Raw genomic sequence first — 14,785 nt, 5'->3', positions numbered from 1 at the left:
TTTTTTCTTCAAAAAAAGATTAAATGTTGCCAGAAATGAAGAAATATACCTAAAACCCCAAGTAAAGTAAGCATTCCAGATTGCCCTTTTTTTCTGGGCTTGCAAAATTGAGCAATGTTAAGCTTTGATTTTCGTGTTCGAAAACGAATTCTTCAGAGTTATATTTAGCGAAATAATAAGAATTGATTTACGAGGCATTGAACAAAATATGATGTGCATTGAAGAATTAAAGTTTGAACTTGAAACTTTCAAGTGATTTTAACCTACTTCTCTCTTGATTTTTTTTCCAAAAATGTATAAATTTTGCCCAGATTTGTCCGGATATTGCCGGGTTTTAGAAGTGGAAAATTTAAAACTGATTGTTCGGTTACGGCAAGGTTTTAAAAAAAATAAATTAGCCCACGTGGTTATGCAACTTTGAAAAATATTCATTTTTTTTAACGATAAAGTTATTCTTAGAACTTTTGTTGTGTGTGATCATAAAACAAAACTTCTGTGAATTTTCCAGCGGAAAAAACGGGTTTAAGTGGGTTAACATTAAATAATTAAACCATTTTAAAGGGAGGATAACAAAGTTAGACGTGATTAGACTTCCCGTAGAAGGCCAACGCCTCTGGGGTGATTATTGGAAAATCTTCAGTAGAAAATTTAACTACATTTAAAATTTCTTTCCATAAAGGTAATTTAAAAAATTTTTTTTTGATAAACATTTTCACGGTGTAGAAAATTTAGAAAATTCGAGGGTATGCCGACTATGAAAAGTTTTAAATTTTTATAGAAGCTTGAGCATTTTCGTGTAATTTCAAACTAAAATTCGAAGTGTTGCTAAGTTATTGAAGCATACTTGCAGGCGCAACCACCCAGCCAGTCAGCCAGAAAGAAAGCACTTCAATGCACTTTTTGCGACTTCTGTGGAATCCAGTTTTGAGTACTTTTGTACACTTTTTGTTGTTGCAAAAGTGCACAAAATTCACTTTTGCAACTTGCAAGTTGACTAATGAGTACAATTAATTACATTAAGGGAATTGGGTAGCTGTTTCTCTTTTTCAGCCAATATTATACCTATTTTCAAAACCACCATTTAAGTTAATACATATGTGACTTCTGGTCGCTTGGAATGTTGAGAATCTATCATTTTAATCTATTGAAAGTAAAAATGGTAAAAAATGTACAAAATAAGTGATTTTTAAGTAAACTTTCACAGTCATTTTGAATGTTAAACCAGTACCTCGAATCACTCTGTTGTGGATACCACAACAGATTAACGACCAGATTACCGAGAACAACACTAAAATTGTGTCACTCAAGCTTATCTTATCGCTCTGCACATCACAGAAACTGTTTTTGGCAATCAGCAACAACGTGGAAGTTGTTGATTCAGATCCAAACAAATATTTTATCTTAGCAATGTAAAACGAAGAGAAAAACCACTTACATAAAACATCAACGTGGCCACCCGGTTCCCGAGTCCCAGATCCTTGTACGGTACTTGGCCTTCAACGGTTCGCACCCAATCAAAGTGCGGCAAATAATGGCCGCCAATACCGTAGTTGTTGAACTGCAAACTTTCGTGACTCCTCGGATCTAGACCCGTTAGGTCGAACGCTCTCTGGTTGACCCGTTTGACGATTTTGTGATCTCCGTCTCCTAGCCAACCGTTTTGACTGGTTCTGGCCTTTGAAACCTCCTTGTCGTGATTTTCTCCAACCATTGAACGTCGGAGCTTCGGGGTTCCAAGTTCAACGATCTTGTTGATTTCTGTTTCGGACAGTGCCTGGTGGTAGATCACGATGAAGGGGTCCAGACTGGCCTCTTCCAGTTTGAAGGGGGCGATTCGGATGAAGGGAGTTATTGAGTTCTCGTAGCGACAGGAGAGTTTGGAGAGTTCAGACGCCGGTCGTTCATGTTCTCCTCGACAAAGTGCTCCGTATAGTCCACGATTTGGAGGTGGACTGATTTCTTTCGGTCCATTAACCTTGACGTATTCGAGCCAATTAGCGATGACCGGCTTTTTCTTAAGCGCATTTTCGTGAGTTGGATCGTGCTTTAGCATTTCATCAGTGCGTTGCATCGCCTCCTCGTACTGGCCGTTTTCGTTAAGACAGTATGAAAGGTAGTCAAGGATTTCCACCTTACTGACGCTAGGTTGTGACTCGATGGCCCACTGTCGAAGAGCTTCCTGTTCCCATTCGATACAGTAGACGAACTGTTTGTTCTGGCTCATCAACAGTCCGACCAGGTACAGCTCTTCGGCGGTCAGTGCTCTGGTCTTCTTCTGACCTCGGATGATTCCTTTAGCCAGATCTCCGGTTTCCAGTTTGTACACTTCCTGGAGTTGAGCGATGCCTTCGACAAGTCCTTCGTAATCCGTATTCGTCGGCACCGCACTATCATCGTCAATAAGCCTCACTCCAATACCTGCCTGCAGCAAGTTGTCGATGCGAGGATAGTCTCTGACCAGTCGCTTTGTCAGTAGAAACCCCGAAATAGGATCCGAAACTCCTCTCACTTCTTCCCGAATTTTTTCACGCTGTCGTTTGAGAAACTTGATCTTTTCCTCTGACAGATTGATGTATCGATCCAGCCGCTCCAGGATCTGCTGTTCGGTTTTCAGCAGCGATTCCATGTGCACCACTGACGAATAGTACTCGTTAGGACGCTCATCATGACCTTCAACTTCTTCGACAGGCCCCCATATTACAAGGGAACCAAACAGCAGTAATCCAATGAAGGAACTCCACACGCCCATTCTGACCAGTGCACATCGCCGAACTAAGCTAACGGCTACGTGACTAGAAAACAAACCTGAACCAACAGGCCGTCGTGTTCTTATCAGCCGCTGAAATGCATGTGCTATGTTTAGCGAAAGCCCAAAATGTGTAGATTCTTTATCATAGATATCAGAGATTGGTTGTACCAGGAACATTACTCAGCTCGGCAGCTCCGGTTGGATGACGTATGGCCAAAACTCGGTCTTCAAAAATAGATAACTCACTTGCTAGCTGCTGCTGTTGCAGTTTTCCACCTCTTATCACTGTCCGTAATGAGGTGAAACATCGATTAAGATAACGTCCGATGTTGATTTCGGTGCTTTTTGTTGTTTTCCAATTTTGACGGGAACAAAAAACGTGTACCGGTTGTCACTTTTTTTGTTTTCTTGAGTGATTGATGCGCCGAGCCTTCTTCGATGATTGAGTTCTTAAGTTCGACTTTCTAGGATCTTTCACGTTTCTTTTCCTGGTCGAAATCTAACTTACAAATATGTTTGATGAAAACATTGTGAAGTGGAACACATATCTCGAATCAATATCCAAATTCATTCTCTAGGTCATACTTATCAGTTACAGCCGTTTACAAGGTGGTCGATGAAAAATGTGACCTAGAGTGGTTGGCACCAATCATTAAAAGCAGAGCGCTAGATTAGGTTTACGGAAGGCCTGAAGTTATTTGTTCAGAGTGTGAGGCCCAATATTTATGAATGAACTTACTGTTTATCTTAAATGAGGGGTGGAACGAATATCGCGAAAATGAACAACCACAACTTGTTTTAAATTGAAACTACTGGATGCTCGAAATTGGGTTTTGGAGTAAGTGAACGAGCTTAAAAGGATGCCGAAACTCTTTAAAACAAGATAAGCAACCTGCACACTTCAATTTGTCAACCATTTTCAATCTATGGCACAGTGGTCACGAAGTGAAATTCTTTGAAAAATCCCTTCTGTAGGGAGGCATTTTGGACGCTTAAGAACGACAAATTTTGATTCCGCCACAGACTTCATGATTGGTTCTGCTTACTCCAGCGCGAGACCAACAAAACGAAAGTATAAAGTTCGGGACAGTTTGAACGTAAAAAAAAACAATACCAAGGGTGCCAAACATCGGGCAGACAATGATAATTTTTTTTTTTCGGTCGCTCCCTCAATTGACGTTTAATGACATTTTTCCTGAATAATTTCTAATGAAAAACTTAACCACGATATTTTTCCAGCTAAAAATGTTTTTTGGGCGATGGTTTCACCTTCCTTTCCAAGTGTTTCAGTTGAAGAAGTTTCTTATCTGTTAAATTCGATGATTGGTTGTTTCAACAACACAACCGTTTGGAAACTTTCAGGGATTTGGTATCAAAAGACATTTTTGATTCACCCAATTCCAAAACTAAAGGAAGGCTTAAAGCACTTTGAGCCACACTCCTTTATTATGGCCGATTGAGTTAAAAGTTTGCACTGGAAATATTTAAGAGTAAGTCATCCAGTTAGTTTTTGAAATTCTTTGAAATTTTTGTTTATACATGAATTGCAACTTTTGTGGAATAATATTTTTTTTAAATAGAATATTTTTATTCCAGTTACATTGAATTAGGATTACATTGAACATTTCTGCAAATATTAAATACACAAGAGCTTATGACTACTGCTAACTCATATTATGGTCTCAAAATCTTACCCAAAGAAAAACTCTTTCAAAAAGCTGCATCTTTTCCCACCAGTGTGGGGGCTTTATGGAAAAAAATTCTTCGTAACGGCCTTGTTAGGCCAGCATAATTACCAGCCTTCTGCCCTTAAGGTATGGAAAGCAAATGTGGATTATGGAGAAGAGCATTGTGAGGCAAAAAAAAGGGGAAGATGAAAACTCATTCAGCAAAATCGTGCCCAGGATGACATTTTCTTTTCAGGTATCATCATGCACTTGCATTTAAGGGCTCACATACATATGGACATTAGGGTGGCAGCGAAAAGGGCCTATCGAGTACAGGAACCATATAAATTTTGTAAATTGGTCCTAAAACTAGACTGCGCAAATTTTCCGCGGGATCGAACTCAAATAAGGGATACCTCAAAGCGCCCAAAATTTTGATTTCTACACCAAAAAAAATCACTTAAGAAAGGACCAAAGGAAATTGGGGTGGTCGAAATTTTAATTATAAGGTCAAATAACGTAGAATATCAAAAACGTCGAGATCTGATGATTTCTCTAAAATACGTTTTACTATCTTTTTGGACTATAACCATTTTTGAATAAACCAGAAGTGCATATATAAGAATATGCATGTAGATACAAGTAATCACAAATCCCTTCAAACCACATATAGATATTCCATTTGGCATCTTAGAAAATATTTTTCATGTTGTTGTTCCATTTAAAACACTTAGGTATTTTTTAAGTGGGTTGGTTTAGCTCCATATCCAGGGTGCCCACAACTTTTTTATTTTCAAATTCCCGATTTTTCCCAGTCACAAAATCAAGCTTTTCTAAGCTCTGATTGTCTAAATTCAACAAAAAATATTAAAAATGTCTTGTTGTTGAGAAGTTTTTCTTAAGAAAGTATTAATCAAACATTGAATTTGCATCATTTGAAGTTCTCGTTAAAGATTTTGGAAATCACGATCTCAATTTTGGATTCTAACGTCAAAAGATAAACAAAATATGAGAAACGACTTCCAAAAACTTGGATTAACAATCTGTGGATAATTTAACGACATATCAAAGTTTAACATGTTAAATAATGAAGAAATCGATATTTTTGTTTCAATAAAGATTCACAACTTGTATTTTTTTTAATTTCTTTTTAGGAATTTTTTTTTGAGAAAAAAAAATGCAAACAGATTAAAAAATTAGGACTTTTAAATGTTATCTGATGAAATCAAAAGTGTTTCAAAGCAATATAAGTTAGAAACATTCATTGTTAAATTTCCTAGCGAAGTAAAGAACCCATTAATTTGGAACCCATTATTTTAGAAATTAAAGATCATTTTCTTCAATCGGTGTTCTAGATTATTTATTCTAAGCTGTCCCGAATATTACCCGAATTTGAATTTTGAAATTGAATTTTCAGAAAGTTGAAACCAGTATTTCGACAAATATATGCAAATTTTGAAAGAAATTTAAAAAAAAATGAAATTGGTTTGCAGCAGTCAAAAAAGTTCAAACAAAACTTCATAAGTAGAGCTTTTCTTAAAGATTTGTAATGCAAAAAATATGAATATCAAATCAGTGAGAAGGTGAAAGATTATTGATTTAAATAATAATGTACCTTCCTCAACGTATATTTTTGTTTAAAATAAGCTTCTTGATGAATCAAAATTATGATTTTTTTAAAGAAACTTATGAAAGAATAACTGTTTCGGTTATGAATTTTTGTTTAAAAATTACTTTGAAAAATCCTCTCAGAATGACGAATTTTCTAGGTTTCTGCTAAAGCAAGCTATACTAAAGAAAGACTAATTTTAAAGATTTATACAATAACTGAATTGAACAGTGGACGAATAAGGTGCCGTTTTCGAAGAGACTCAAAAGTTTACAAATATTTCTGAAACTAAATATGGAAGCTAAGTTAAATAATGCTGATAACATTAAAAAATATATTTGCTCTTGTTTTCTAATATTAAAGGAATGGAACTGTAATTATAAGGACTTTAGCAGGGAGTAGAGTTTTTCGTGCCTCTGTTTCAATAACTGAATATGACAGAGTTTGTCGTTCTAAATTTGGATTTTTAAACCCTCTAAATTTGGAAGTATTGAAATTTTAAAGTGACTGAATACAACAAATCATCGATAAGTAATTAACTAACTACCCATTGAAACACTAAATTACAACTCTTGTTAAAAACTGATTTTGAATATTTTTACTTCTCTCCATTTGATGAAGGATTACGATTTTGCCTAGCTATGCTACTTCCAGAGAAATAATGCTTGACAAAAAAAAAATTTTATAATATTTCAGAGAAAAAATGTAACTGTAACTGTGCAACATTAATGGTAACAAATTATCGAAAATTTAAGTTCCATTAACAATTTGTTGAAGAATGCGGATCAACTGGACTTATGCCTTAATAATATATATTTATATCTATGATTCAAGAACACAACTTACCTTTTTCCAGAAATAAAAACTACTCGCGGCCTTCGGAAAATTTAACCGTTAATTTAAAACATTCAAATCGAATCATGTTCTAACCAAGGTTGTCGAAATAAATTCTGTGTTTTTGATAAAAAAAAATCTGACTTCTGTGACTTCTGACTTTCTGTTATTTTACCCAAAAATTCTGAGATTGATTTTTGTGATGCTATTTTCTTTAATTTCGTTGAAAAGTCATAATAAATTGGGTCTTTTTCACATTTTAGTTGAGTACAATTAATAAAAAAAAAAACACATATCTTATCATACTTTTTCAATTTGAAGTGAAAAATCTAAATTTTATATCGACCAAAAAATTATAATTTTGGAAATCCATTCAAATTTAAAAAATTCTGTGAAATCTGTGAACATTTTAAAATTCTGAGTTCTGTGACACAAACTCTGTGATGAAAATTTGCTAAAAAATCTGTGAAATTAAAGATTTTTATGTGATTTCAGCAACCTTGGTTCTAACGTTTTGCCCAAAAATTTTAAATGGATTTTTACGTTTTTCCAAGGGTAAACCTATGATTATCAAAAACTAGAAGTGATAAAAAAAAATTTCGTGTTTGGATTCAACGCCGTCACTTCAGTCTCTTTTCACCACGGAAAAATGTGAAGTTAGTTGCCTTGTGTTATAGAGTTTAATCAATCAATTCAAATCAAATAATAAAGCTCTTATTTTTTAACATTCAAGTACAATGATTTTTTTCTAAAATAATTTACTTAAAACACAAATATATTTTGAGAAAGGTACAATGCCATGTTGAATTATGTTTTAATGAATTTATAAAATAAAATTAAAAGCATTTTGTCTTAAAACTACATAAACACACTTTCGTTACAAATTTTTTGGAAAATCTTTACAGTGTAGCTGAAAATTCATTAAGCTATTTTGAGTAAAATTGCACTGAATTTTTTAAATTATTTGTATTCGTAATCTAAATATATATTTAAAAATCGTAACATATTCAATAGACCGCTGCAAGTTTTGTATGGCAATTTCAAATTCTTCAATTGTTACACCTCCCATAACTTTTTTTTATTGTTTTTGCTGCCAGTAATAGCAATAAAAATTTTGGAAACGATCGATTCAGTCCTGAATTAGCGCAACAAGTTTTAGTTTTGCAAGGAAATTTGTATGGGAAAACAAAATTTGCCATTTAAAAATTGCCTGAGATGTACTGAAAGTTCAACAAAATTCTTAAATTCTTCCACGTCATTTATTCAATCTGTAAAGCCTACATCGGCTAAGACGGTGTATGTCTTTTGAAAAATTTTCTTTGAATAAAAAATATTCCTTGATTCTTGCTGTAAAATTTATATGAACAAAGCAGAAACCTTACTTGTATCCCAGAAAACTCATTTGATAATAAACAAAATTCAAATTTATTTTTTTAATTTTTGTCTTTTTGTCTGCTTATTGGAAAGCAGCCGGATGGATGGAAATAAAAAATCTCAAAAAACTGCTTTGCATTGTCAGACAATTTTTTTGATTTTTATAACCTTTTTAAAATATCTTGCAATCATTAACAGGTCTAGCAAACAAAAATTGTCATTTTCAAATACTTTCCAATGGATTCAGATTGTCATGTTGGCAAAAAACGAAGCTTAAGAATAGTCAAAGCCAAAAATTAAAGACCGACTTTATTTCAAGCTTATTTGAATTATCTGAATGATTTAATGTGCAAAAATTTCTTCTTCCATAAAAATTCCCAAACAAAATTGAAACGCGTTGCGCTAACTCAGGAATCAACCAAATCATCTCAAATTTCACACTGATGCTCCAAAATTTTTGTAAAGTTTCATTTGAATTGGAAAAAGTGGATTTTGAAAGTTAAGCTTTAAAAAAATAGCCCCAGACCCTCTGATGAACAGTTCGTTTTATGACAGAAAGTTTCCTTTTTGTTGATTTGAAGCCTGAAGTCACCTTCAGTTTCCGAGAAAACTATTTTATTATAAAAGTTGTTTAAATTGCCGAACCTCATATCATGTGGGCTGATTGTACTTAATAATGTTTTTAGCAAAATTGCAGTTTCTCTGGCAATATTTTTATTGAAAATGCTACAAATTGAAAACTCTCATGCGTCAATGCTGTAATTTTATAAAAATCGGTTTTTGTTATAATTTTATGGAATAAAACTAAAGTTTGAATTGCCATATTTCGGAATCAGTTTATCCACAAGAAAAAAACTTTATGGAATATGTTTTGAGCTCTTCAACTTTCTCTTAAAATGTTGATTAGACCTTTGATACGGAATTTTAAGGATAAAATCAGAAATTTATTCTATTTACTAGTTTTGTTGAAGGAATTTTATATCTAAAGATTTTTTGATTTAAATCATATATTTATTGTATTTAACCAGTTTTTTTTAGATAGAGGCATTTAACAAACATAATGGAGGCATACTCTCTTATTTCATTTTCAAATCATAACTTAATTTACAAAAAAGCTTAAATTTGTTGTACCTTTGGGGTTCATCTGAAAAAAATACAAACACCACTCAAGTTTTTGTTTTGGGCTAAGCCTTTATTGAAATTTTCAAGGGCACATCAAGGAGTTCTGAATTTAAAATTTAACATTGATCAACTTCTTTTAGATAATTGTTTTTTTAATGATTGTAATGACATGCTGAACAAATTTTAAGTAACTTCAAAAATTTCTTGTCTTACTTTTTTGAGACTGTTTTAAACTCTGAGTACCGGTAAATATTGGTACTTTTTTTCGACTTAGAGGCAACCAATGGAAAATCAGAGTAGTTTAGAATTTCAAAACTTAATATTTTCTTCTAAAAATTTTTTCTGACTTCTATGTATATAAAACATGGAGAAAGACAGAATGTACACACGCAACACTCTTCACTGGATCATCCGATTTGCATGCGATTTTTTTTTTGTTGTGTTCGTCTTCACACGAAGAATAACACAACGGAGAGATAATTTCGAAAATGTTTTTGTGGAATTTGAAAATTAATTTTTAGTTTTTATTCGTATCAAATAAAAGTCATGGCACCCAATTTCCATTTTTTTTTATTCATTCGAATCACCCAGAATAGAAAGGCGCCAAAAGCAATCAAGGCTTATTAATGTTCATCCATCTATCTTTAGGAAGTTTTGGCGTCCATTTTCATTGCCAATGTACTTTTCACGTGGCACCAGTAAAATGGATACTTGAATATAATTGTCCCTATGGGGTGCTGCAACTAGCCGGTAAGAAGCATATTTACGAAATTTGTATTTTGTTGCATCAGAATCAAGGCTATTCTAATATTTTCTTAGATGATTGTTCGTGCACCGTTAATTTTTTTGAAATGTCATATTTTTTTAAGCAACTCGAGCAATATGGATGTAAAATTTTCGATAGACTCAAAACATTACCATTACCAAATCATTTTTGATGAGTTTTGATAACACCAATAGAAAGTCATATAACTGATAAAAAATCACCTTTATTTATTTTCGGTTGATTTTAGAAGATGTTAGGAGTTTATCCAGACAGTTTGAGAATTGAATATAATCAATTTTGTGATTCCAAGTAAATTGCATCACTATCATAAGAACGGATTGGAGGATCGGGAAATATTGAAAAATGCACACTATCTTTTATGCTCAGTGGTTAAAAGGAACTTTTCCAAAGTTTAACTATATAGGACTTTAACTTGATATTAGATCCAACTCTCAGTTTCAAAATTCAGAAAAAAGGACCGTAATCAAAAATATCATCAAACTTGAAAGAATATAAAAATTCAACATTTTAGTAAAAAGCATGCCACCTAAAATTTCGAAACATTTAAGTATAGAGAAAAATCTGAACCAATACACAAAAATACAAAAAAAAAATCAGTACCAGATATCAGATCAAAAAAACAATCTATCAAGCACATGTGAGTTTAAGAATATAAACACTTGAACTCGATCAACAAAAATAAAATCAAGTTCAAAGAAAATCAGCTTTTAAATTTACGTTCAAATATAACTGAAAATCCAGATTCATAAAGCCAAATTCAGAATATAAATATAAATTAACAATAAAATTCAGAATTCAATCTAACTGTTTGGATTACAGTTTCTTATCTTACGATCATAAACTCAAATTTAAAAAAAAATTGTGGTTGTTTTGAATTTTTATTCCAAATACTCAAAATAGATTTGCCTTCATTCAAGGTTTCAAATGCTAAGAGAAAAGTAATCCAAAACATTACAGTTTAAATTCTGACGATCATGTTTAAAGAAAACTTCAATGTATTTAAATACAGAGGTAAACACAAATAAAAAAATCTCAGTTTATGACGACTCCAGCAAAAAAGATCCATTTTCTGTTCAAATCAATCTTCAGCAATTTTATAATACTTGATCAGATAGGAGTTTTTGAATAGGAATGATGGCTAAACTAAATTTAAACTTGATAGATTAAGCGTGCTTAAGTAACCGGAAGAAAATAAGTTCGCTAACCGAAAGTTAGCGTAACTTATTTGTATATTGAACTATAATTCTACATTTTTTTCTGACACAAGGGTATCCACTTCTCGAAATTCTCAAAAATTCAGGCTCAACAAAGTTTGCCGGGTCAGCTAGTAAATTATAATTTTAAATTCTGAACTTTGGTTTGATTCCTTATTTTGGACCCCAAAATTAATTTTTATTTCCTTTTGTATGTTTTCCCGGTTTTAGGTTTCCGTTTATTTCCCGGCTTCCCTAGTGCAATTTTCAATTAATTTGTTTTCCTCGGTTTTCCAGGTTTTCCTGGCTCTGAGATCCTTCTGCTTATCTCAAATACGGATTTATTCTACACTTTTTTTGCCACAAGAACGATTTTTTCACGTGTTTCTTACAAATCAACACGATTACTGAGAGAAAACATTCTTAGTCCCATATATGAACGTCGGATTCCATACCGTGTAACAAACCTAGGTATATTTTCCACTAGGATGGTCCTCAAATAGTTCGAGTAAAACGCATGAAAGACAAAAAAAATAAAACACTGAGCTAGGAAATGAAATAACAATTAATCTTTTAATTATTTTTTTTTTATTTTGTATACGTTCAAATTTTTATGGATTTCTTTTGCCCCTCCCCTCTTTTAATGATTTTATTGGGTGGAAAATCTCAATTTTAAAATTTTTGAGACATCCCTAAACCTTGTCCGATTGAGCAAACCGACCATATTCATATTGAAGATTGTGCCACTAAACTGACCTGTGCCAAATTTCTGCTCAATCGGACTTTAATTAGGGGTGCCTCAAAGTGCTCAAAGTTTCGTTTTTTTCACTCTCAAAAATCGCCAAAGAGGAGACCAAAGGAAATTTAAAAAAAACAATTTTTTTTTTGATGAGATTTGACTTAAAAATGCATAAAACTTTGAAATCATGTGTTATTTCAAAAAAAAAATTCCAAAATGTCATTTTTTAAATTTTTGTCATTTTTTGTCATTTTTTGTCATTTTTTGTCATTTTTGCCATTTTTGTCATTTGTGTAATTTTTGTCATTTTCATCATTTTTGTCATTCTGTCATTTTTGTCATTTTTGTCATATTTGTCATTTTTGTCATTTTTGTCATTTTTGTCATTTTTGTCATTTTTGTCATTTTTGTCATTTTTGTCATTTTTGTCATTTTTGTCATTTTTGTCATTTTTGTCATTTTTGTCATTTTTGTCATTTTTGTCATTTTTGTCATTTTTGTCATTTTTGTCATTTTTGTCATTTTTGTCATTTTTGTCATTTTTGTCATTTTTGTCATTTTTGTCATTTTTGTCATTTTTGTCATTTTTGTCATTTTTGTCATTTTTGTCATTTTTGTCATTTTTGTCATTTTTGTCATTTTTGTCATTTTTGTCATTTTTGTCATTTTTGTCATATTTGTCATTTTTGTCATTTTTGTCATTTTTGTCATTTTTGTCATTTTTTTCATTTTTGTCATTTTTGTCATTTTTGTCATTTTTGTCATTTTTGTCATTTTTGTCATTTTTGTCATTTTTGTCATTTTTGTCATTTTTGTCATTTTTGTCATTTTTGTCATTTTTGTCATTTTTGTCATTTTTGTCATTTTTGTCATTTTTGTCATTTTTGTCATTTTTGTCATTTTTGTCATTTTTGTCATTTTTGTCATTTTTGTCATTTTTGTAATTTTTGTCATTTTTGTCATTTTTGTCATTTTTGTCATTTTTGTCATTTTTGTCATTTTTGTCATTTTTGTCATTTTTGTCATTTTTGTCATTTTTGTCATTTTTGTCATTTTTGTCATTTTTGTCATTTTTGTCATTTTTGTCATTTTTGTCATTTTTGTCATTTTTGTCATTTTTGTCATTTTTGTCATTTTTGTCATTTTTGTCATTTTTGTCCTTTTTGTCATTTTTGTCATTTTGGTGTCATTTTGGTGTCATTTTTTCATTTTTGTCATTTTTGTCATTTTTGTCATTTTTGTCATTTTTGTCATTTTTGTCATTTTTGTCATTTTTGTCATTTTTGTCATTTTTGTCATTTTTGTCATTTTTGTCATTTTTGTCATTTTTGTCATTTTTGTCATTTTTGTCATTTTTGTCATTTTTGTCATTTTTGTCATTTTTGTCATTTTTGTCATTTTTGTCTTTTTTGTCATTTTTGTCATTTTTGTCATTTTTGTCATTTGTCATTGTCGTAATTCGGCACTTTAACTAAGAATTCGATCTTTCGGATTTCCTTAGGTCCCCACTTCAGTGATTTTTAAAATTCTAAAGTCGATTTTGGGCACACAATTTTTTTTTAGATTTCATTGTTTTATCCATTTTGAGGTAATAAAAAAATTGAAATTTCGATTTTTTCCGATTTCCTTTGGTGATTTTTGAGAGGCAAAAAACTGAAACTTTGGGCGATTTGAGGCACTCCTAAATCAAGTCCGATTGAGCTGAATTTGGTACAGGTCAGTTTTTGGACCAATTAACAAATGCATATGGTCGGTTATCAAAACTAGACGATGATTTTTTCCCATACAGTCATTGCCACCCTAATGTTTGATACATTCACAGACATGATGCACTAAATTGACGCTACTTGTTTGCACATTGGTTTCGAAATATGACCAAATTTATTGATCTAAGTGTTTCTAAGTCGGATTCAGAAGCTGTCGAGTAGAACTTTTAGAATGCAAAATTGATGTTCCAACTTAAGAAGTTTGGAAGTCTGAATCTAAATTAGTGTCTCTGTTATTTCAACCTTTTACAGGACACATAAGTTCATTGTGAATGTCACCTAAAGGGGGCACAAGAAACGTACATTTACGGATTGCTGGATTGTTTCCTTCGTTCTCCAGTTATCTGTCCATAGGCAGAGGAACAGTTGAGCCTGAGTGAATACTTTTACTACTTTTTTCAGGCATCTCAGGCGTTCCCACTTTTCTTCTGACAGGAAACAAAAACAAGAGTTTTCACTGTCGGTTCCAGAATTGCAATCCTTTTTATCTGTCTCCGTCAGACGTATAAAAGTTACAACTTGGGTTCCTGAAATTTTTTTCCCATCATCCTCATCTCGTTATTCTCAGGCCGCCCTTGAACAATAAAACTCTCAAATGTAACCTTAAGCTCTCGGGCCTGGGTAGAACTTTTATGTTTTGGGAAGTTATTTTCGGATCGAAAACCCGAGTGCACCCTTTTTGGGGTGGTGAACATTTTTCCTGCAATCGCAAAAATGAAAACGTTGCAATGTTTCCACCTCAACCCAACCGGACCCATCCCGAAAATCCGTCGTTTACTGACTTCCGGTGCCGGAAAAGGTGCCAGAATTGGACCATCGGTTTTGGCCAATTCGAAAACTTCCTCCAATTTCCGACTCGGTACCGGGTGATGCAGAGAGAGCGATATCAGCAAAAGCTAGGAAAAAAGTACCGAGTAACTGAACTCGTTAAAAGTTTGCATTTCC

At 32.5% G+C, this 14,785-nt stretch overlaps 1 protein-coding gene across 1 annotated transcript in view; it reads right to left on the bottom strand.

Annotated features, from left to right (window-relative positions):
* Positions 1–14,785, bottom strand: part of LOC129758762 (uncharacterized) — an 89,736-nt gene that overhangs the window by 15,797 nt on the left and 59,154 nt on the right. Inside the window, exons 12-13 of the mRNA XM_055756376.1 lie at positions 2,918–3,034; positions 1,436–2,853 (exon numbers count right to left, since the gene is read on the bottom strand). Coding sequence (XP_055612351.1) covers positions 1,436–2,853; positions 2,918–3,034 — 1,535 coding nt within the window. The remainder of the gene's footprint in view (positions 1–1,435; positions 2,854–2,917; positions 3,035–14,785) is intronic.

This window comes from Uranotaenia lowii, chromosome 1 (assembly GCF_029784155.1).
Source record: "Uranotaenia lowii strain MFRU-FL chromosome 1, ASM2978415v1, whole genome shotgun sequence".
NCBI lineage: Eukaryota > Metazoa > Arthropoda > Insecta > Diptera > Culicidae > Uranotaenia > Uranotaenia lowii.
Note: the sequence above shows the minus strand (reverse complement) of the source record. Positions and strands in the feature narration are given on the sequence as shown.